Source organism: Patiria miniata, unplaced genomic scaffold (assembly GCF_015706575.1).
Source record: "Patiria miniata isolate m_02_andy unplaced genomic scaffold, ASM1570657v1 HiC_scaffold_5, whole genome shotgun sequence".
Lineage (NCBI taxonomy): Eukaryota > Metazoa > Echinodermata > Asteroidea > Valvatida > Asterinidae > Patiria > Patiria miniata.
This window is the reverse complement of record NW_024037072.1, coordinates 16,896,535-16,918,557: the sequence shown is the minus strand read 5'-3', so window position 1 is coordinate 16,918,557 and position 22,023 is coordinate 16,896,535. Positions and strand designations below refer to the sequence as shown.

General features: G+C 40.8%; 1 protein-coding gene across 1 annotated transcript; it reads left to right on the top strand.

Annotated features, from left to right (window-relative positions):
* The first annotated feature begins 1,196 nt into the window (after positions 1-1,196).
* On the top strand, positions 1,197-18,716 carry LOC119740741 (BDNF/NT-3 growth factors receptor-like). The gene is made up of 14 exons (XM_038216146.1): positions 1,197-1,845; positions 5,648-5,884; positions 7,759-7,995; positions 8,322-8,390; positions 10,015-10,153; positions 10,610-10,704; positions 11,256-11,498; positions 13,015-13,125; positions 13,410-13,597; positions 14,140-14,262; positions 14,417-14,528; positions 14,792-14,888; positions 15,412-15,511; positions 18,627-18,716. Exons 1-14 carry the CDS (start codon positions 1,197-1,199, stop codon positions 18,702-18,704), a joined length of 2,478 nt encoding a protein of 825 aa, XP_038072074.1. The 3' UTR covers positions 18,705-18,716.
* The last annotated feature ends 3,307 nt before the right edge of the window (positions 18,717-22,023 follow it).

Sequence of the window (22,023 nt, the reverse complement as noted above, 5' to 3'; positions counted from 1 at the left end):
TTAACTTCTACAGGCGTTTTCTGCCTAACTGCGCCGATGTGATACAACCACTCACGGATATGCTGCAGACCAAGGCCAGGAAGAATGCGACAATCGCCTTCGATGACACTCAGCGTACTGCTTTCAGCAAAGTGAAACGCCAGTTAGCTGAAGCCACACTGCTAGTCCACCCCAGCCTCGACGCACCAGTCTGCCTCATTACTGATGCATCTGATGTAGGCATAGGTAGCGTGCTACAACAGCAAGTGCGAGGGGTATGGCAACCACTCTCCTTCTACTCCAAACGGTTGCAACCAGCTGAAAGTCGGTATAGCACCTTCGGGAGAGAACTCTTGGCGATCTACCTTTCCATCAAGCACTTCAGGCACATGCTTGAGGGTCGCACATTCTGCGTCTACACTGATCATAAACCACTGACCTATGCCCTGCGCTCCAAGCCGGATCGCCATTCACCAAGGGAGATACGCCAGCTTGATTATGTCTCGCAGTTCACATCTGATTTGAGACACATCAGTGGGAATAACAACGCGGCGGCTGACGCACTTTCTCGCTTAGCAATTGGAGCCTTGGAGGTTTCGGCAGTCATCGACTTTCCCGCCATTGCTGAAGCTCAGAAGACAGACAACGAACTGCTTCATTTGTCTGATACTTCACTCAAGCTGACAGAGGTACCCCTACCCACGTCGACTGGCATGATCACATGTGACATGTCCACAGGAACTCCACGACCCTAAATCCCAACCCACTTTCGTCGGACAGTTTTCGACGGTCTGCATGGTTTGTCCCATCCTGGGATCCGAACAACACAGCAGTTGTTAACTGCACGGTTTGTGTGGCCGGGCATAAACAAGGATGTACGTGCATGGGCCAAAACTTGTCACCAGTGTCAGCGCTGTAAAGTTCACCGGCACACCAAGACATCTTTCCAGACGTTCTCCACACCGGACGCCAGGTTTGATCACGTACACATCGATCTGGTAGGCCCACTTCCTCCATCGAATGGTCAATCCTACCTGTTGACCGCTGTGGACAGATTCACACGATGGCCTGAGGCAGTGCCAATTCCGGACATCACAGCAGAGACTGTAGCTCGCGCATTTGTTAACCACTGGGTGTCAAGATTCGGAGCCCCGTCAACCATAACTACCGACAGAGGTCGCCAATTCGAGTCTGCCCTCTTCAAGGCACTCACTGACATGCTTGGCACCACACGAATACGAACCACAGCGTATCATCCATCTGCTAACGGACTGGTCGAGCGGTTACACAGACAGCTAAAGGCATCGTTGAAAGCACATTCCAACCAGCAGTGGACGGAGACACTTCCCCTCGTCCTGCTAGGCATACGCACAGCAGTAAAAGCAGATCTCGGGTGTTCAGCAGTAGAATTGGTCCTTGGTACAACCATCAGATTGCCAGGTCAGTTCGTAGAGACTGCAAAACCAGACAGGGATCTTGACCCAAGCAACTACGTCCATCGCCTGAAACGTCTCATGCAAGACACGCGACCGTCGCCTACAAGAACTCGACTGAGAAAATCTCAAATTCACCCCGAGCTCGCCACTTGCACCCACGTTTTCGTCAGGCACGATGCCGTCAGAAAACCACTGCAACCCCCTTACGATGGCCCTTTCCGAGTCCTCAAAAGAGCAGACAAGTACTTTGTTCTGGAACTCAATGGCAGAAGGGACACCGTAGGTATCGACCGCCTCAAAGTAGCATACTCCGACAAAGACATGGTAACAGCACCGGATCACAATCCGCCTATTGTGATTGACAAGCCTATTGCCAAGCCAACTCGACCTCCCGTGCCAGACACATCAGTAGCGTCGCCCAAATTGCCTAGTGACGGAACTCAATCACAGCAACGAACAACGCGATCTGGACGCCATGTACATTGGCCAACCAAATTACTGCAATATGATCATGGTTGAAGTTTGTGCTACTTGGAGAGACACAGCCTTTTCATCGATCGTTTTGTTAGCTCACGATCTACGGGGGAGCTACTGTAGCGACACGTAAAACACTTTCTAATTTTGTCCGTTTGGCCGCCCATACCTTTGCTGTGGCCAAAGGTCAAAGTGCGTTGCACTTGGAGACATGAAAACTCCAACTAACAAACGCACATGTAAATATCGCCATCTTGTTTTTATCACTGTTCAGTCAAGTTACTATTTCGCGTTCACCAAGTTTTCATCCGCTTTCATCGTTTTCCTCTGTGTACATTTTCGTCATCGTCATTCGTAAATATCATCGTCTATTTCGTCTTCGTCAGATGTACATAACTGTCAGTCTTTGTGAACGTTATTATTGCCATTTTCACTGGGAATAAAGCCGAACTGTTGTTCGACGGATCGTATGTAATCCGACGGGCCGTTCCGACATAGTCGCGGTGCACCACCATCGGACTACACCACGCAGCAGGCCCAGGTTCTACTAACGGGCGCAGACATTAGTCACCAGAGGTGAGTCGACTTTGCCAAATAACAATCAAAACCCACACTCTGAATCTATTTCAGACGAAAAAGAGGAATTTACAGACGTCTGGGAGATGTCAGGTCATCTGCTTTGTACCCGTTCACGAATGTGTAACTAATTGCAAAAAAAATGCGGACTAAATTTGGAGGATTGGGACGATATTTAAAAAACAAAGTCATTTTCCGTTGATGGTCGGCCAACCATCATTAGAAATTGATACACACCAATACAAATTCGGTCTACAACATATTTCACATTATTTCTAAGACTTCAATTTAATTGTAACTGGTTATTTGTAGTTCTGTAATGAAGCGCCTTGAGCGTCACTTTTTTTATTTGATATGGGTCATTCCATGTCAGACCAACGCACTTTTTTACCTCATGTCTTCCGATTTTGATAAAAATTGCTGTGCTTGTAGGTCCTAATGAGCAATGAATACACACCAAGTTTCAGCCCGATCCGACCGACCATGTGGTCAGGGCATTAGCCACAAAAAATGGCATTTTTAGAGAAAAATACCACCCTTTTGGTATAAATATGTCAAAACTATGGCAATTTTCATCGAATATATGTGAATTTGGTTTTAAAATAATGAGGATTGCATGCTAAAATCACTTCTTTTGTCAAAATTAAATTTTGTGAAAAGTAGGTCACGTGACCTTTAATATGCTGTCGTGACCTTTGACCCAATTTTTGAAATAATGTATCATTCCGAAAATCAACGAAATAAAAATAACTTCCTAGAGCATGTCTTCCTCTATCAGAATCTACTAAAAATCAGTTGGGGTCTTCAAAATGTACAACTTTATGACTACTTTTGTACAGTTGGTAGGTTACAAATGAGTCAAATATAGACTTTACATAAGAAATACACCAACACAACTTACTATTCTGTTTCTAAAGTTACTAAAATATATCTTGGTTTGTGAATTTCTCATTCTGAGGGCTGATGAGGTCTAATCAGACTCATAGTGTAAATTATCAGCAGTGGTGCACCCAGGATTTGGCTTTTGGTGGGGGGGGGGTCATAAATCGGTTTTTTTGTTCAAATTTCTGTAAAAGATTGGACCAACAAAAACTAGCCTATAATCAAACAAACAAATTGACAATGTTGGGGGTGGGTTCAAGCCCCCCCCCCCCTTCCTGGGTGCCACTGATAATTAGTTATCCCACGAGCTCGCTTGGAGTATGAAATAATGCAATGCTGCTGTGACCCATATGCCACTCGATGCACTACATAATTCCGTGTTCCACGAGCGCAAGTGGGATTTATAACCAATTTATCTTCAAGCAAACTTGATACCAAATGCGTACACGCGGTGAAGATGTACGTGCATACATGTAGTGTATTGCAGGAAATTGCAGGATTGCGTTCTGCAGGAAATAACACAACATATGTACACGTACATTTTTAATATCTGGGGTGCAATATAGCTGTGCAATATTATATAAAATCACACAGTTGTTGCTATAGATGGACTAATCAGGGTCTAGGATTCAAGTTTGCTTGAAGACAATACTTAATATTACAATCAAAGTTACCTTTACTCATTCATCACTGTGCTTCTTGAACTTTAATGACTCTCACAGACTTGGCATTTTGTTCCTTTGAGATGAATTTCACCTGGACGTGAGTCCGCTGTACTGGGTGAAGGCCTGGTTACTGTTAGTGGTTAGCACACTTCCGAGTCCAGATATTCTGATTAGACAGTTTCTTTGGAATCAGAAGGTAGAATTTTGTTTTTCCTGGCTTTGTACTTTATACATACAAATCTGGATTAATTTTAGTAACTTAAGAAACAGAATAGTAAGTTGTGTTGGTGTATTTCTTATGTAAAGTCTATATTTGACTCATTTGTAACCTACCAACTGTACAAAAGTAGTCATAAAGTTGTTTTTCCTGGCTTTGTACTTTATACATAAAAGTCTGGATTAATTTTAGTAACTTAAGAAACAGAATAGTAAGTTGTGTTGGTGTATTTCTTATGTAAAGTCTATATTTGACTCATTTGTAACCTACCAACTGTACAAAAGTAGTCAAAAAGTTGTAAATTTTGAAGACCCCAACTGATTTTTAGTAGATTCTGATAGAGGAAGACATGCTCTTGCAAGTTATTTTTATTTCATTGAATTTCGGAATGATACATTATTACAAAAATTGGGTCAAAGGTCACAATAGCATATTAAAGGTCACGTGACAAAAGAAGTGATTTTAGCATGCAATCCTCATTATTTTAAAACCAAATTCACATATATTCGATGAAAATTGCCATAGTTTTGACATATTTATACCAAAAGGGTGGTATTTTACTCTAAAAATTCCATTTTCTTTTGGCTTCTGCCCTGACCACATGGTCGGTCGGATCGGGCTAAAAATTGGTGTGTATTCATTGCTCATTAAGACCTACAAGCACAGCAATTTTTATTAAAATCGGAAGACATGAGGTAAAAAAGTGCGTTGGTCTGACATGGAATGACCCATATACGTAATGGCTGTCGTGCTGTTAATTTTCTCTGTCATGGTCATCTCTCTGTTTACTTGATTGATGTTCTGTGTCTGTCCGTTTATATCTGCCTGTTTTAGACAATTTTATTTGGACACCTCTTGTATTTTAAAATTTAACTGGTATATCAGTATTTATGTAAAGCGCCTTGTGCGTCAATTTTTAATTGCCCGTTTGTCTTATTCTTATTGCCTATCTTGACAATTTGGCTGTCTTTTATCAACCATATTATTTCATAGTTATTTTAAAGGTTTTGTCTTGACTGTATAAGTTTTAGTTTATTCTTAAATTTTAACCTGTTCATTTTTATTTCTGTGAAGCGCCTTGAGCGTCAATTTCGACGGATTTGGCGCTATACAAGAATTTAGATATTATTATTATTATTATTATTATTATTATTATAATTTTAATTTTTTTTATGTTTGCATATGTTGTATATTACCTTCAACCAAAATGAACATATATAAATCCAAAATGTCAGACGGCATTATGCTTGAATCGCAGTAGTATCTTGCTCAAAGGCTTTCGAGAAATATGTTACAGGGATCAAGACATCAGGCTCTTTTTTTTCGATCAGTGTGAAAATAATTATTGGCCGTTACAGAGAAGGCTTAAATGTTGAGAGATTGTAATTAAAGTAATAAATTTACTTTTCTTTTTACAGTTTCTCCGGTGGTAACATCCCTGAAATACAGGGACGGAATCATCACTTGTGACGCAGATGCCAATCCATTCCAACACATTGAGTATAACCTCATTCTAAATGGCACCAAGCCTAGCGCGCCTACGGGTAAAACCCTGGCATTTAATGTCGATGACAATAACTGCACAGAGGTCAGCTGTAATGTCACAAATGCGATTGGAACTGGGTCACGGAAACTTGAAGAACCGCTTTGCCCAGGTAAGTTTTCGTCGATTGTAATTAAAGAAATCAAGTCATATAATTAGCTTTTAAATGTTAACTTTTCTACCAGCAGAAAAAAACCCTAAAATTGACTTAAAAAGCCCAAATTCTCAGAAACCAGATCGATTTAAGTCTGATTTAAGATACTGATATGAACCATTTCCTTGTTTTTTTTTTAGAAAGATCAAATAAAGTTGTTGTGGTTTTTCAGAAATACAAACTATAGAAAAAAGTCAGTGGACATTTATTTTATTCCAAGGACTTCAGGAAAATAGTTATTTCTATTACTGTCGAGATGACTGTTTAGGATTTTTTCCTTTAGAAAAAGCTGATGCAGCCTGATCCATTAGTATCATTACCAGCCCATCTTTTTGTTCCCAAACAACAGCTTGGAGACATTTAATTCAAACATTTGTTTTATGTAAAGTCTCGACTCACCACCTCAACATGAGTGTTTTTTTTTCTTTTGCAAAAAGCTTGACGCAGCCTAATCCATTAATATCATTATCAGCCCATCTTTTTTCCAAAGAAAAGCTTGAAAAACATTTAAGCAAAACATGTGTTTTTTTATGTCAAATCTCCATTCATCAAATGTGGGCACTATACACTTTTCATATCATGGTTTATTCAGGTCCTGGTCCTGAGGACGGTTGCAGCCCTATAGTCTGAAGATTCAATAGTCCGAAGTTTCAGTAGTCCACAGGTTCGATAGTCCGAAGGGCCCATTAGTCAAAAAATAGAATAAGGTTAATTAATCGGAAGGTTCGATAGTCCGAATAGACGATAGGGTTCGACAGACGGTAGGGTTCGATAGTCTGAATCGACAATAAGGTTCGATAGTCCGAATATACGGTAGGGTTCGATAGTCCGAATTGAGAATAAGGTTCGATAGTCCGAATGGGCAATACGGTTCGTCAGTTGGACTATCGGACCTTACTTTTGATTTGGACTTTCGGACCTATTGTCGATTCGGTCTATAGGACTTTATAATCTTCTCGGACTATCAAACCTTATTGTCAATTCGGAATAATAAACCTTCGGACTATTGAACCTTATTTTCGTTTCGGACTATTGAAACTGCGGACTGATTAACCTTATTCTTAATTCGGATTATCAAACCTTCGGATAAATGAACCTTCGGATTAATTAAAACCCTAGCATTCGAATTGCCATGATTTCATTGTATGTAGACTATTTTTCACTTACAGGCAAGAAAGGTATTTCATAATAACGTGGTAGATGTTGCTATGTTTACCAAATGTACATTACCTTCAACCGAAATGTGCATTATCCGATCCACAACCTTACAAAAATATCAATACATCATGCCTCCTTTTATTCTGAAAATATGCATTTATTACAGACAAGGCTTAACCCTAAGGAGGCCGGGTTATTTTGACCGTCTCTCAGCTGGGGGGGGGGGATTCCACTCCCCCTAAGATCTCGGCCATCGAGTGCGAAATTTCTTTAAACTCAGCACATGCATAGAGCAACTCTTCCTAAACATACCCAAGACATTTCATGACTATAGGTCAAAGGGTTTTGGAATTATGGCTAATTAATTATTCATATGTATGAATGGCAATTATGCTCTGTGTACACGACGTATATGCGAAAATTCAGTTCTCACGGTGCGTACCGCTGGAAATTTTTTCGCTACGCAGCAACCCGTGGTCCGATTTTCTGTTTTTGGTATCAAAAGATGCGCAATGCTCGAGGCTAAAAAGTCATAACAGCTGGGGTCACTATTTTGTTAGAGGCTATCGCGGATAATGTTGGGGGGGGGGGTTGGATTCCGCCCCGGGCCTTTTGGGGTTTAATGTTCAGGACTTTAATCAATTCAATGTGTGCAATTCTTTTTTTTCTCACAGTTGTTCCGGTGGTAACATCCCTGACATACAGGAACGGAATCATCACTTGTGACGCCGATGGCAATCCACTCAGACACATTGAGTATTACATCATTCTAAATGGCACCAAGCCTAGCGCGCCTACTGGTAAAACCCTGGCATTTTATGTCGATGACAATTACTGCACAGAGGTCAGCTGTAATGTCACAAATGCGATTGGAACTGGGTCACGGCAACTTGAAGAACCGCTGTGCCCAGGTGAGTTTTCGTCGATTGTAATTGAATAAATCAAATAAAGTAATAATTTTGTATCTTTTAATTGCAAACAGTAACAATGTATTTCTTATGAGCATCCGTATGTGGATGTGATTTACTATTTCCACTTTTTTTCACATTAATTAATTCGTCTTGGCTGTAACATCTAAGTCTATAAGACATTCATTTCGTTTTTAACAATTGTTTCCATAAAACCTCTCCAGAAATCTTTGGCATTGTCAATCTATGTCAGAATGTTTCTATAATTAAAAAAAAACACCATAGTTCAGATTGGAATCTTCTTCCTGAATTTCATTACTTGATCACAGTATTGCTTCGGACGACAGGTGTAAGTGAAAGCACGAGTACTAGGCCCACAGATGCCTCGAAGAGGAGTGGTAAGTTTTGCAACATTCCAACTGAATTAAACCAGATTCCTTCACTTAATTGCAATTGCAATTGCAATGTGGAACATACAGTTTTCAATGGCACAGAACCGTAACGGAAACCACAGCTTTGCGTTTTTTAATTTTTATTTTTCATCAGATTTACCTCCAAATGTGCAGCCCTTAACCTACTGTAATCAACGTTTAATATAGTTAGTAGCAGTGGCGTAGCAAGGAATTTTTCATGGAGGGGGGGGGCGCTGGGGAGGCTGGAACATTTCATGGGGGGGGGGCGTCATGTAGGGGCGTCAATCGCTTCTCAAAAGTGGGGCGGGGGACATACCTTGATCAGAACTGATGCGAGCGCGAAGCGCCAAGTCCTTACGGCGTGGGGGTTCGGGGCCCGCTTAAGGGCCCCGAAAAAAAATTGGATTCTAGATGTTCTTTTGTGTGATCTGAAGCAATTTCTTACCACTTTCGTCAATGCTTTATTTAATATTTTCTTAGCGAAAGATAGTTATCTGAACATAGTTTACGAGGTTGGAGTCATTGAATCAGCTATCGGTATTCTGAGCTATAGGCGTGGGGTTCGGGGCCCGCTTAAGGGCCCCGAAAAAATTGGATTCTCGATGCTCTGTGGTGTGATCTGAGGCAATTTCTTACCACTTTAACCAATAATTATCTTAGCACAAAAGATAATAATTTAAACATAATTTTTGAGGTTTTCTCAGCTAAAAATTTTGAACATTGTTTTCGAGGTTGGAGTCATTGAATCAGCTACTAGAATCCTGAGCTATTGGCGTGGGGTTCGGGGCCCGCTTAAGGGCCCCCGAATTTTTTTGGATTCTCAATGCTCTGTGAGGCAATTTCTGACCACTTTAACCAATATTTTCTAAGCAAAAGAGATACATTGTAGTACATAATAGGGCCCTGTAAATGAGACACGAGTTCAAAAATCTGGGGGGGGGCATTTGATATCGTGTCCACCACCCTTCAAAAAGTGGGGGGGGGGACCAGTCCCCATGTCCCCCAAGGGTTGACGCCCATGGCGTCATGTAGATCAATGATAATTTTTTTTGAAACTCAACATCTCAGTGGGGGGCGACTGGGGGGGGGGGCGACAAGGTTTCATGGGGTCCCCCCCCCCCACGCCCCGCCGAGGCTACGCCACTGACTTCAAGGAATTTTAATTGGTCTATTATTATTATTTAGCTTATATGAATGGAGGAAAAAGTTTGTGCGTGGCCGTTTCGCGTGATATCGCTGACTGAAACTGTGTGACCCACGGACCACCTGTCTATAATACGTGTTCCGTGGTGTGAGCGAGCAGTGCAGTGGGTGTTAATACGCATTTTAGATTACCAGTATGCGATATGTCACGCCGGTTGTCAGCTTACTGGTCCGCGGTCGCCGGTCGAAGGGTCGTTTCTCAGTGGACATCATGTGGATCATTCGCGACTATTAAGATTTAGATCAGTGATAATTTTTTTAGAAACTCAAATCTCAGTGGGGGGGGGGGGGGCGACTGGGGGAGACAAGGTTTTGAGTGAGTCCACAAGATGTACAAAGGATTAAACAGGCGAAATGTTCTGACATTTATTACAAAAACTGAGAAAAGTTCCTCTTGCTCCTGCAGGTTCTTCACTTGTAGGCATCATTGTTGTATCTGTAGTGGCAGTCATTGTCATTGTGGCCGTGGTTGGTGGTCTCGCTTTTGTCGTGTGGAGGCGTCGTCATAAACAACAACGGACAGAAACAGGCGTAAAAGATGACCTGTAAGTGAACAAAAGGCTACATTCAGAAAGAGACTAATATTAATGTGAAGGCAAAGATGTATTGTTTCTTTTAAAAGTGATATGCCTGCCTGACTTTCAAAGTAATCTTTTTCTTTTCCATACATATGCCTGTTATCGCAGCCTCTTGATTTGAATCATAAAACAATAACTTGTTGATAACAGGCATAAAATAATTTGTTGATAACAGGCAGGTATTTCTGTTATTGCGCCCTCTATAAACTGAAACACAAAACAATAACATTTACTTGTATAAGTATGACCTATTAGCACATTAACGGCACAGCACTATTTGAGTTTGTTCACTGAAAAATCAATGTAATTGCTATGGCTGTTTCTGGTGCTACAGTGCGTAATGAAAAGGGCACTTTCAAGCGCTATAGTGACAAATGGATGCAGACGACAATTGTTGTTGATGTAACATAATTCCTCTTTCAGAAATGACGTTGCATCACAAGGAGCAGACAGTGAGCTCCCACCACTGCCTGTCACTGATCAGTCGTCTCCTGGACTAGATCCCCATCATCCGAACGGTAAGAATCAAAGAGCGAATCCAGTCAAAACAAAAGCAGAGGATAAACTACAAAAATAAAAAAAGTGGCACAAAAACCTATTCCGGTATATTGTGCAATATGAAGGTTGGTAAATCTTGAACTCCCTTTAAATTCACTTGTCTGATTGGACTCTGAATCTTAGTCAGATTTGACCTAACAACTTCTGCGTCATTTTTTCGAATATATGTTATGATACTGTCTAATTCAAATTCGGATAAGGGACGAATCCGACCGCGACAGGGAATGGTACACTACAAAAAATACCTACACAATGCTGCAACAAAAACCCTACACTCTTAGGCAAATTCTTCCCATTCAACCCAATATGAGGTAATTTCATATCAAAGCTGGGTAAATTACATTGCCCAACAGTGATTTATTCAACCCTTTTGTAGTGTATACATGTTCATTGGATTAGAAAATCGAATTATTTTTGGTGTGGTATGACTAGATGAGGATTACAAGTACTTGCAAGGTGCCTGCCTAAATTTAAATCTTGGATTCTAGTAACACTAACAAATGTGTTTCAGATATTCCTCTGGAACCAATTGCCTCAGCAGTGGTATGCGAAAGTATTTCCATTGAAGACGGCGTTGAGGCATCAAACGACGTGGCGTACGGCAACGTAGGACCGGAACTCTCTTTCTCGCGAGATCTCGTGGTGATCGAGAATGAGCTGGGACGAGGAGAGTTCGGCAGAGTGCTTTTGGGAAAGGCACTTGGAATCGAGGAAGCCGGAAAAGAAACTAAGGTTGCCGTCAAGACTGTGAAAGGTTTGTTGTCAAATGTCATTCATCAAATCGGGGCTCTGCGCAGTGGAGAGAATTTTATGTATACTCATTGAGAAGTGATTTGTCTTGAAGACAATCACAGAGATGTAATAAAAAAAGTTGATGAAACACATCTGATTCATTACAGCATCAAATTTCCATTCATTGACTTAAACGTGTACGGTATATCTGTAATACTTTCCCTATGTGTAAGTATTATCCGTCCTTCCTGACTACATTTAGTCTGGTGATGGTGGTGGTCTGAATGCTATAATAGGGCGACAGATTTTGCTAACTGCGTCCACATTAAGGCGACATATAACTGTAACCTTTTTTTGTGAAAACGACCCTTAGGACAAGTACGTTTATTGTCGCAACCAACTAGATTGATTCATCGTGGTCCAATAAGTAAAAAAGCCGAATTTCGTGTAGAAAGGATAAGGTAAACTTTGAAATTAGGTTTTGCCCTTCACCGACGTTTTAACACTGTATGCTCAGTGTGTTACCTCCCGAGTTAAAGTTGGAAAAATCACTCGGGTGGGACTTGAACCCACGACCTCCTGCTTTCTAGTGCAGATGTCTTACCACTCGACCACCGAGCTAACGGGATCGATTGGCTGTTTCAAACCTGATGTACATAGTAGCGGGTACCGCATAAACTATTATAAGATGGAATTTTGCATCGGGGTGAAAAATCAAATTAGGTTTTTGCCCTTCAAATTAGGTTTTGCCCTTCACCGACGTTTAAACACTGTATACTCAGTGTGTTTCCCTCCTGTGTGAAAGTTGGACATCTGCACTAGAAAGCAGGAGGTCGTGAGTTTGAGTCCCACTCAAGTGATTTTTTTTCCAAATTTCACCCGGGATGTTATAAACTGATTAACAGTGTTTAAACGTCGGTGAAGGGCAAAACCTAATTTGATTTATAACCCCGACGCCAAATTCCATCTTATAAAAGGTAAAATTTGGTAAGGTGACATTAATTTTAGGTTCGTGCACAAGTCTATGGGAAAGCCCTTCACCGACGTTTAAACACTGTATACTCACTGTATTATATTTTTTATATATTTTATTATAAATTATTATTATTATTATTCTACGCTACATGCTGTCTATAGCTTCTTTAACACTGATTCAGAGGGACAAGCGCACCAAAAGTCGATCTTTGCAATAATTTAACTGACAATGGGTTTATCGGAAGAGTGTGTTTTCTTCTTGTACAAACTGCTAATCAATGGTATAAGCCTCCTTACTTCGTTAGTATGTGTAGACAGCGTCTTTCCACTGGATCTTCCAAACCTTAGATTGCCTTTGGCTTTGGTCCCTTGGTCCCTGTTTTGTGTAAATCGACCCAAGGTAGTTCCCTTCTCTTTCAGAAAGATACAATCCTGTGACATGAGGCCAAGGCTTCTAGTGGTTCTATTTGAGGCATATTGGCTTTCATGTAATTCTGGGGTCTGCGATCATAAGGCTGAGATCGGAAACCTCTTTTTTTATTAACCTCTTCATCAATTTATAGAGGGCGCCGACAAACACGCCAAGAACGAGCTTGTGGCCGAGTTGCAAGTGATGAAAACAGTCGGCTCTCATCCAAACGTGGTCAAGCTGCTGGGATATTGTGCAGAAAAAGGTATATCACAGTTTGAATGAGAAATCACTCTTACGGAAGTCCGATTCCGCACGACAAAAACTAGAGACAAGACGAAAAGACAAGACGAAACTCATCATTCGATAACACCGTTGTAGGATTATAGATCCCAATCCAGTTTTCATTGTAGTGTTCCCTTTCAAAGTATTGAAGTGATTCTCTCTGAACAGTTCTGGCCTTAGTCTCGCGCTCTAGAAGAGCATAAGATTACAGGCAGGTACAAACAATAAGTGTGGCTGACGAGCCATTTCTGTGATTTATTCTAGATCCGGTGTACGTTATTGTTGAGTACCTTGCTAAGGGTGACCTGAAGAAAGTTCTGAGTGAGTATCGAGAGAAGGACCCTGGGGCAGAATACTCCAACCTACCCGGCGTGAGCAAATCACTGGCTAGGACATTGGTCAAGTTTGCCAGGGATGTCGCAAATGGAATGGCTTACATATCCTCTCAAAAGGTAATTGATACACGTGGACATTGTAATATCGATTTTAGAAACACAGTAGTCCGATCAAGTAACCCACGCCCAATGCACACTTGAAGGAACTCCAATCCGAAGAGGTACAGACAACAATATTTGTGCCAATCACTCCATGCTCGAGCATGGATGATTGCAAATTAGGTCAAGTATCGCATTTTCCTCTACAGCAGTGTTCAGAGGGTGGGCTATCAGTGTACAGGTCCAAGCGTCCCCGTGCTTGTCTCTTCGCGTCCCGTTACAAGGAGTGCACTACTCTTAAACCTAATACTGGGCAAATCTAGTAAAGCTGGTCTCAGACTACTTTGTCAGTGACAAGGGTAACCAAAGTCACAACAGACAGGTAGTCTTTTAGTGAAAAAGGGAACCAGAGGACACAAGGGCGTCAAGACTGATCCAATGAGAACAGAAACAATCATACTCTCTGTATTTGCTTCTTATTTTCCATACACTAACCTATTGGTTAGTATAATAAGTTGATTGATTTATATTTCTATTTGATAAGTTTCTTCTTTTTTCAGTATGTGCATCGTGACCTTGCCGCTCGTAACGTGTTGGTGGGAGATGACCTGGTGTGTAAAGTGTCTGACTTTGGACTGGCCCGTGACGTCATGAACACCCTTATCTACCAACGACAATCACAGGTACCAGACGAATTCAGTTTTTTTTTTATATAGCTCCGTCCAAACAAGACATCGTTAATGTCTAATATGCCATATCACCTATTTAGCTTATTAATAATATCAGCCTAGCTCTTGAGAACTGACAACAGTCACGAAAAGATGTACCTGTTTTCAGGGTCCTCTTCCCATGCGCTGGATGGCGTTGGAATCCATTCTTGTGGACGTGTACACAACAAAGAGTGACGTATGGTCTTTCGGGATTCTGCTGTGGGAGATTGTGACACTTGGTGAGTTACAGGACATAGGTTCTACAGTTGGCGGTAGGTCCACTTTGGGTGGATGTGTGAAATGGATAAGGGAGGTCTCTCTAAAAGGTTTGAGTATTAACAAAAGGGTGACAATATGAGGTCCATTATTGAAGGTGTTTACACACATGTTTGTGGAACGATTTCATTTGTCACAATTAAGATTTCAAACCATGTAGGTTGAAAACGTATACCGTGTTGAGTCTCTACAGTCCAACGTTTAAATGCATCTCTATTTCCGACAGGTGCGCGGCCGTATCCGCTGTTGACAGCAACGACAATGATAAGCAAACTACAGCAGGGCTATCGTATGCCGAAGCCTCGACAATGCAAGAAAACGCTGTAAGTATTGTCGAATTGTGCGGAACGCTCCAGGCGTGGTTCTAGAACCAATATTTTAGGGGGGCTAGCACGGTGGATCCAGATTTTTTTCAGGGAGACGTGCTGAAATGTTGACCGGTTATTTTTTCCAGACACTTAGCCATATGCCATACACTCATGCCATATTTTCAATGGGGAGCGCCAAAAAATTCTGAAATCATTCACACTATATTAACTAATGCACCCTTGTCACGGCTATTTCTTCTTTAGGAGGAGACCGTTCGCATGTAGATCACAATCCTTCTTTTTGCTAATGCAATTTTGTTTTTACGGAATTTATTTTGGGGGGCTAGACAAAATTTTGGGGGGCTACAGCCCCCCCCCCCAGCCCCCCCCCCCCCCCCCCCCCCCCGTAGAACCGCGCATGGAACGCTCGAAATAATTCATGTTTATGTGATTCTCCCTTGAAGATAGGAAGTTGAGAGTAGACATGGAGGTTGAAATATATTGTGTTTTTTTCTTAACCGATTATCACATATTTCAGGTACAAAATGATGTGCAGCTGTTGGAAGGAGGTTCCCAAGGAACGACCCAGCTTTCAGAGTCTGTATCAGCAGTTGGACGACATGGTGTCTGAAGATCAGGTTAGTGAAACACAGACTGCAAAGTATTTCATATCAGTATTAAGATTAGATGTTTCTCTCAGTTACACCGGGACTTGGCTCGATATAACACTGCTAAAGCGGAGGGCCTGCAACTTTAATGTTAGAAACAAAAATGTACTGCCCCGACCCAGCGGAGGCACATAAGGTCGGCGTGTTTCTCCTTTTAGAGTTGCATAAAATGACAGTGACTATAAATATACATAAACATGTATATACATGTTTCTCCCTAAATGAGGTCAAAATCTGCTCTGTAGGTTTTACTCCTAAGCTCATAACAGTAGCCATTAATTCTCGTGAGTAAAGACAGGCAAGTGGAGTGAAGTGATTTGCCAAAGAAAAAATAAGACGTGTTCTGGAACCAAAATTCTAACTCTTTGGTCATGAGAAGAGATGTAAAAATCCACAAAGCAGGATACCAAACAGATATGCATGCTGCAATGGATCTTGGACAAATTTAAGACACTTAATTTCTTTTTAGTAAACAAAAGCAATAGTATAGCTGTACCAGAAACGAAATATTTAACCGTTACTAAGCCTACATTGTGGGCTGCAACGGGACCAAATTGTATTCTTTTTGACTAAGTCATGAAACTTCACAGGTAAGGTCTTTATGCCATGAAGAATTTTTTTAGATGTAGAAGCATTCCATATCTGTCCTCTGGTGACCTTTGAAAGGCCAATTACCTTTACATACTCGACTGATTATCATTTTTGAAAACGCCACTTTCCTATGACCGAAGTCTAGGTCATATATCTTTATTCCATGAAGATCATTTTCAGGTGTGGGAAAATTTCATACCTGACCTACGGCGACCTTCATTAGGTCAATAAGGTCAATGACATGTGTACATGTGACAATGACATGTGTAAATCTTTGGGCGTGAATCCACAAATAGGTATAGAATAATAGCTGCAATATTAATGTATATATACAAGCTGATTTATCCGATCATAGATCGGGTAGGGCGTAGTGTTGGGGATGAAAATGTGGGGAGTTAAATGTAAATGGAAAATATAGTTGGGGCATGATTGGGGAGACATGCAGTTATAGAAAAGAAATTTCTGTGGTGTAATCTGAGGCAATTTCTGACCACTAAAACCAATTTGAGCAAAATATCATCTTTTAAAGTTTTGAGTTTGGAGTAATTGAATCAGCTACATGTATTCTGAGCAATAGAATCATTATTGTAGGCTACATTTTTTTATTCGGGGAAGAAGAAGTGGGGGATGGGGACCAAACAATGTCCCCCACTTTCAAATGGGGGGGGGGGGGGGTTCCCCGTCCCCCGTCCATTTACGCACATGATTATCATGTACCATGGCAACTGTCTGTAAATGTTCCTGTTGGTATGCTAAATTGGCAATTTGTGAGGCAGTCGCATTTGGAAAACGTAGTGAAAGGTTACTGTAGTACACAGGCGAAGGCTGATTGTACAGTTTTGACAATACATCATAATGCAATAAAACGTGAAGGTGTCATTTGAAATGAAAATGTTGAGTGTTACCATAAAATTACAAACGGTCTGAATCAGGGAGGAAGAGCATAATTAAGTTTCAGTATTGGACTCTTCAACAGACGTAAACTTGAACTTCTTACAATTTGCGAGACCGTCTGCGAGGAAAAAGTCGATTCAACTTTTATTCAAGTTGGTTCAACCATCTAGCAAGTTTTACTCGGCCTCCGAGAAATGTTTGCTCAGTCCAGAAAGAATCCGGCAAGACCGCGGTCTCCCACCGACGCCAAAATGGCTCCACGTCCGTGGAAAAATGTGGAGGGTGTCTTCCACCGGGTCGGACACTTTTTCGTCGATGTTTTGTGTGACTGCGTTTAAGATCGCGATAGTTGAAGCATGCCAAACAGGTCCCCGAAATTATAACCCGACACTGCATTATACGTGGAGGACAGCAAACTCACATAGCTCAGCCTTGGTGGAAGCATGGATCTCTATTAACACGTACACACGATGGAAGCGACAGAGCACTCTCGTCACATGCTTGTGCTTCAAATAGCGAGCAATGATCATCGTAGACTCAACCTCGTTTCCAGGGTGTGGAGCAGGCTGCAGTACGCGTTGCCATCGACGGTTTTACGCATAGCCCGGAAATACTACGCAGTGTAGACTTTCGATTGGTCAGACCGCGCAAGGCATACTAAATGTGTAGGTCAGACCGCGCAAGGCATACTAATGTGTAGTCATTCTGAGTATTCGTTGCACTCAGCGCAGGGGCGGCAAGCAAAGCATATGAAAGAATAGGGACACTTGGTGGCCACGCACCATGGACCAAAAATATTTTACCAAGGCCACCCCATACTACCGTTTGGTGAACGCTTTTGCAGAACGGCCGAGTATAACAAGTAAACGGAACCCCTACGTTGACCTCGCTGACCTCGCACAGTCTAAGCTCGCAGAAAAGCCAGCACAGGGGGCGGCCAGGCAGTCAACGTGAAAGCACACACGACGGCAAATTCCTGCGCAAAACGCAGTCACGAAAAATCGCCGAAACGGATCGCCGATCCGTACGGGAAAATCAGGACGACCCGAAGTGTCCGACCCGGCGGAATACACCCTCCGCATTTTTCCACGGACGTGGAGCGATTTTGGCGCCGCGGGAGTCCGCGGTCTCAGATCCTTTCAGGAGCAAACATCGTCTCGGAGGCCGAGTTAAACTCTCTCTTATATATATAGATATGTATTTTGCACCATTGACAAATGGGCCGTGAAAAATGTGGGTTTGAAGAATAAATATGATAAAAAGCAACAGATACGGTATTTAAAGTTCTTTAACCTCTCGAATGTTAACAGAGGTTAGACATAAAATGCCCTCCACATCTGAAAATTCTGTACCTGACACGAATTTAGAACCAACTTTTAGACTCGGATTTTTAAAAAAGGTGTTTTGAATGACAAATCTTATGAATATCTATAAATGAAGTATATACAAATGTCATGACGTCTCGAAGGTCACCAGAGGGCGGATATGAAATGTCCTACATATACAAATTCCTCTCATAGCATGATGGGCACCTTGCTTTCGCTATTAATATGTAAATGCAACTCATGAAATGTATGTTTTTTTTCCCAATATTTAACAGGATTACATCAACATGGGCAACCTGGATAAAAGGATCTACGAAGTAAAAATCGTGGAACGCACGAAAGAAAAACTGTGAGAGTAGACAACAAGGTCTTGCGGGACAAAAAAAACAGTGTTGTTTGCTGGAGTCGCTGACTCGGAATTGAGTCGGACTGGAGTCGCTATTTTTGTGACTTGAGGCTTGACTAGACTTGGGAAAAAATGACTTGAGACTTGACTTGACTCGAATAAATTTGACTTACTGACATTAACACGTTTCTTACAAAAAAACCCACAAACCTCTGGGCGTTTGTGCGCACTAGCATAATCGGTTGAAAAGAATGCAGATAGCGAATCAGCAACCAGCACGCAATAGTTCGGCATCCTGAGCCTGCCACACGTCATGTACATTTACATGACTAGTACTATGCATGTATTATGGACAACGTATCATACTGGACCTCGTGCATGCGAGGTGAAGTTTGTGCCGTGCGTAGTCTGAGTACCATCAGTTGTTATAGAGCGGTCATTCCAGAGAGACCATAGGCTACCGCTACATGTACACATTGAGTGGTTTTAGCGTGCTGAATGTAACTAGGGTTTCAACGACTGGAAAACGGCTGCTATCCCCAATCCGCAATAAAGCAAAAATAATTCACATCATGCAATAAACGAAAACGTTCCGATCGAAGAACATTTTGTCAGACGTCCTTCAAAAATTCAACATGATGAAACAAGTTCGAAAATATTATACCAAAATGCGTTTTTAGACTCTTTAGATACGAAAAAGGTGTTTAAAATTTAAAGGTTAAAATTTGACTTCGGACTTGACTTGACTAGGAAAAAAATGACATGGTTACAACTCTGAAAAAAACCTCATGGAAATGTTTGATCAATTGCCAAAAAAATATGAAATTTTACAGGAGATAGAATTCACTACTTTTATACCCAAGCAATTAAAAAGGCTCTTTCGTCAGAGAGAATTTGAACAAATATAGAAAACAAAGAAATATCTTGTCTTGTTTTACCATGCATATGGCATACATGCATGGTGTCGATTAAATACAGTCATATTGTCAAATATTGTGTGTCGCTTCACAACAAAGTTAACGCAAAACCGAGACAAAAGCATGCATTTGCCTATATATTTTAATAATAACAGGCCCTGTGATGTTGAAGCTTTCCGATACCAGTACTATGCATACATGATATCAAAATAAACATCACTGTGCAATTCCCTTTTTTCAATATTTTGAATGAAAACGAAACTATACTTTGACAGTCTGAATGGCTACACAGCTGTAAAATGGACAACAGGACACTCCATCTCATTAACATTTCTGGTTTAGCTAGTGTAAACAAAAACTAGGTATCAAATTATTAGGAAAACCAATGGCAGAAAGTTAAATTACGAGATACTGAATGGATAAAAAATGGTTAAATTGATTTTAACAATGTCTTTATATTAAACACCAATACTATAGTACTTACATGCGTACTGAATTATGTGATTACATGCTGTTCAGATATTTCCATTTTTGTAATACGATATATAGTTTACGCAGATGTGTGTTGTGAAGTAGTTATGTTATTAATTCAAACGGGAAGACTGGTAGTTTTTGTGATTTTGGGGTACTTTTTTGTGCCTGAAGGTAGTTCTTGATTAAATGAAGGTAGTTCAGGATGAATTGCCCGCCCCATACCCCTCCCCGAAAAAAATAATGAGGAACACTACCTGTTCTTTGCATAAACAGAATAGACCAAATTCCTCATCTCATAGAATGAATACCAATGAATTGTGTTTGTTGTCTGGCTGATGTACTGCAGCAACGGTGTTTCTAACGGCTGGTTCTGTAATGAATAATTGTATATAGGAATATCTTTGCTGTTCTCAAGAAGTGCAACAAAAAAACTAACAGATAATTTTTCGATTTTGAGTTTTTCTCACCTTTTTATATTTGTCTCAAAGAACGATTTAACAGATTGTTAAAAATTGTATTTGATTTCCTAATTATCAAAATTGGAAATTTGACAAAAGTCCTCCCTCCATTTTTTTCGTGTTTATGAAGCGCGCATTTGTCTACGCTTCGTGAGGACGTAAACTGTGTGTTACGCGCGTACTGTATTCACACAATGTGACCACAAATCACCTTGGTAGACGAATTTCAATTTAGCATTGAAAACCAGCTCACAGTGCTAATCCATTGCACCAATTGAGAGCCAAAAGAGAACCCTGGGCCCTCGGTTTCAGTGCCAACTTTAAAATCGTCTGAAGAAGGGCCAGAGATGATACATTGGCTAATTACATGAAAAAAAAGTACAAAGTGGTACAACCCAAGGCGGTTCCACGAACCGTACAACCGCGAATTTTGCCGTGCAATGGGGCGTGATCTAATATGTAAATTAGACGCATGCGTACCAGTGTCGCAAACTGCAGGTATTCCATAAAAACTCACTGGCAATGCTGTGATACACACGTCGCATGCAACCGTATAATCCACCCGGAGTAAACTGTCCACCCTCCAACCCACCAACCAGCTGAAGCCCATGGCGTGTTTCACATAGCCTTGGGGAAAAACGTGGCAACATTTAATGCTATGTGTATGTATGTTTTGTGTAGAGGTTGATGACTTTAATTAACATCAAATTCAAGAGAAAGGAACCAGGAAGTGTTAATATACTTATTAATGTGTAATCCCTTTTTTTATTTGTAGTGATAAGTAATGAATTATCGTAAACAGTCAACACATGTGTAATCATAGAAGCTGATAATCAAGGTTTCGGGTTTTAATGAAAAAACATACGCTCGGAATGAATGCTGAAATTGATTAGTAATTACTTAAAACAAATATATATATATTCTGCTGATGAGTGCCTTATGGTACGAAACAGTCTGTTCAGAAAGAGAATATTCTGAATTTATTGCATATATATATATATATATATATATATATATATATATATATATATATATATATATATATATATATATATATATATATATATATATATATATATATATATATATATATATATATATATATATATATATATATATATATATATATAAGCAATAAATTCAGAATATGAGTTAAACAAACTTTGGCATATCTCTCCTCTGGACAGACTGTTTCGTACCATAAGGCGCTCATCAGCAGAATGACGAAAAATAGAATACAAGTAGCATCTTACCTTATTTCGAATCAAGCGCTCGCACGCGTTACGCGCGTTACGTCATTGAAGTTAGTAAGCGTTTACGTCACTGAAGTACACATCTGTCTCGATGCCTGCACTTGGAGACAATTTCGCTTCTCTTATTCAGTGTACCTAGATCTGGCCTACATATGATTATGTACTTCTCTGCTATACACAAATTGCATCTCTTGTTTACGTTAGAGTATGGCAGTGCTTTCAGA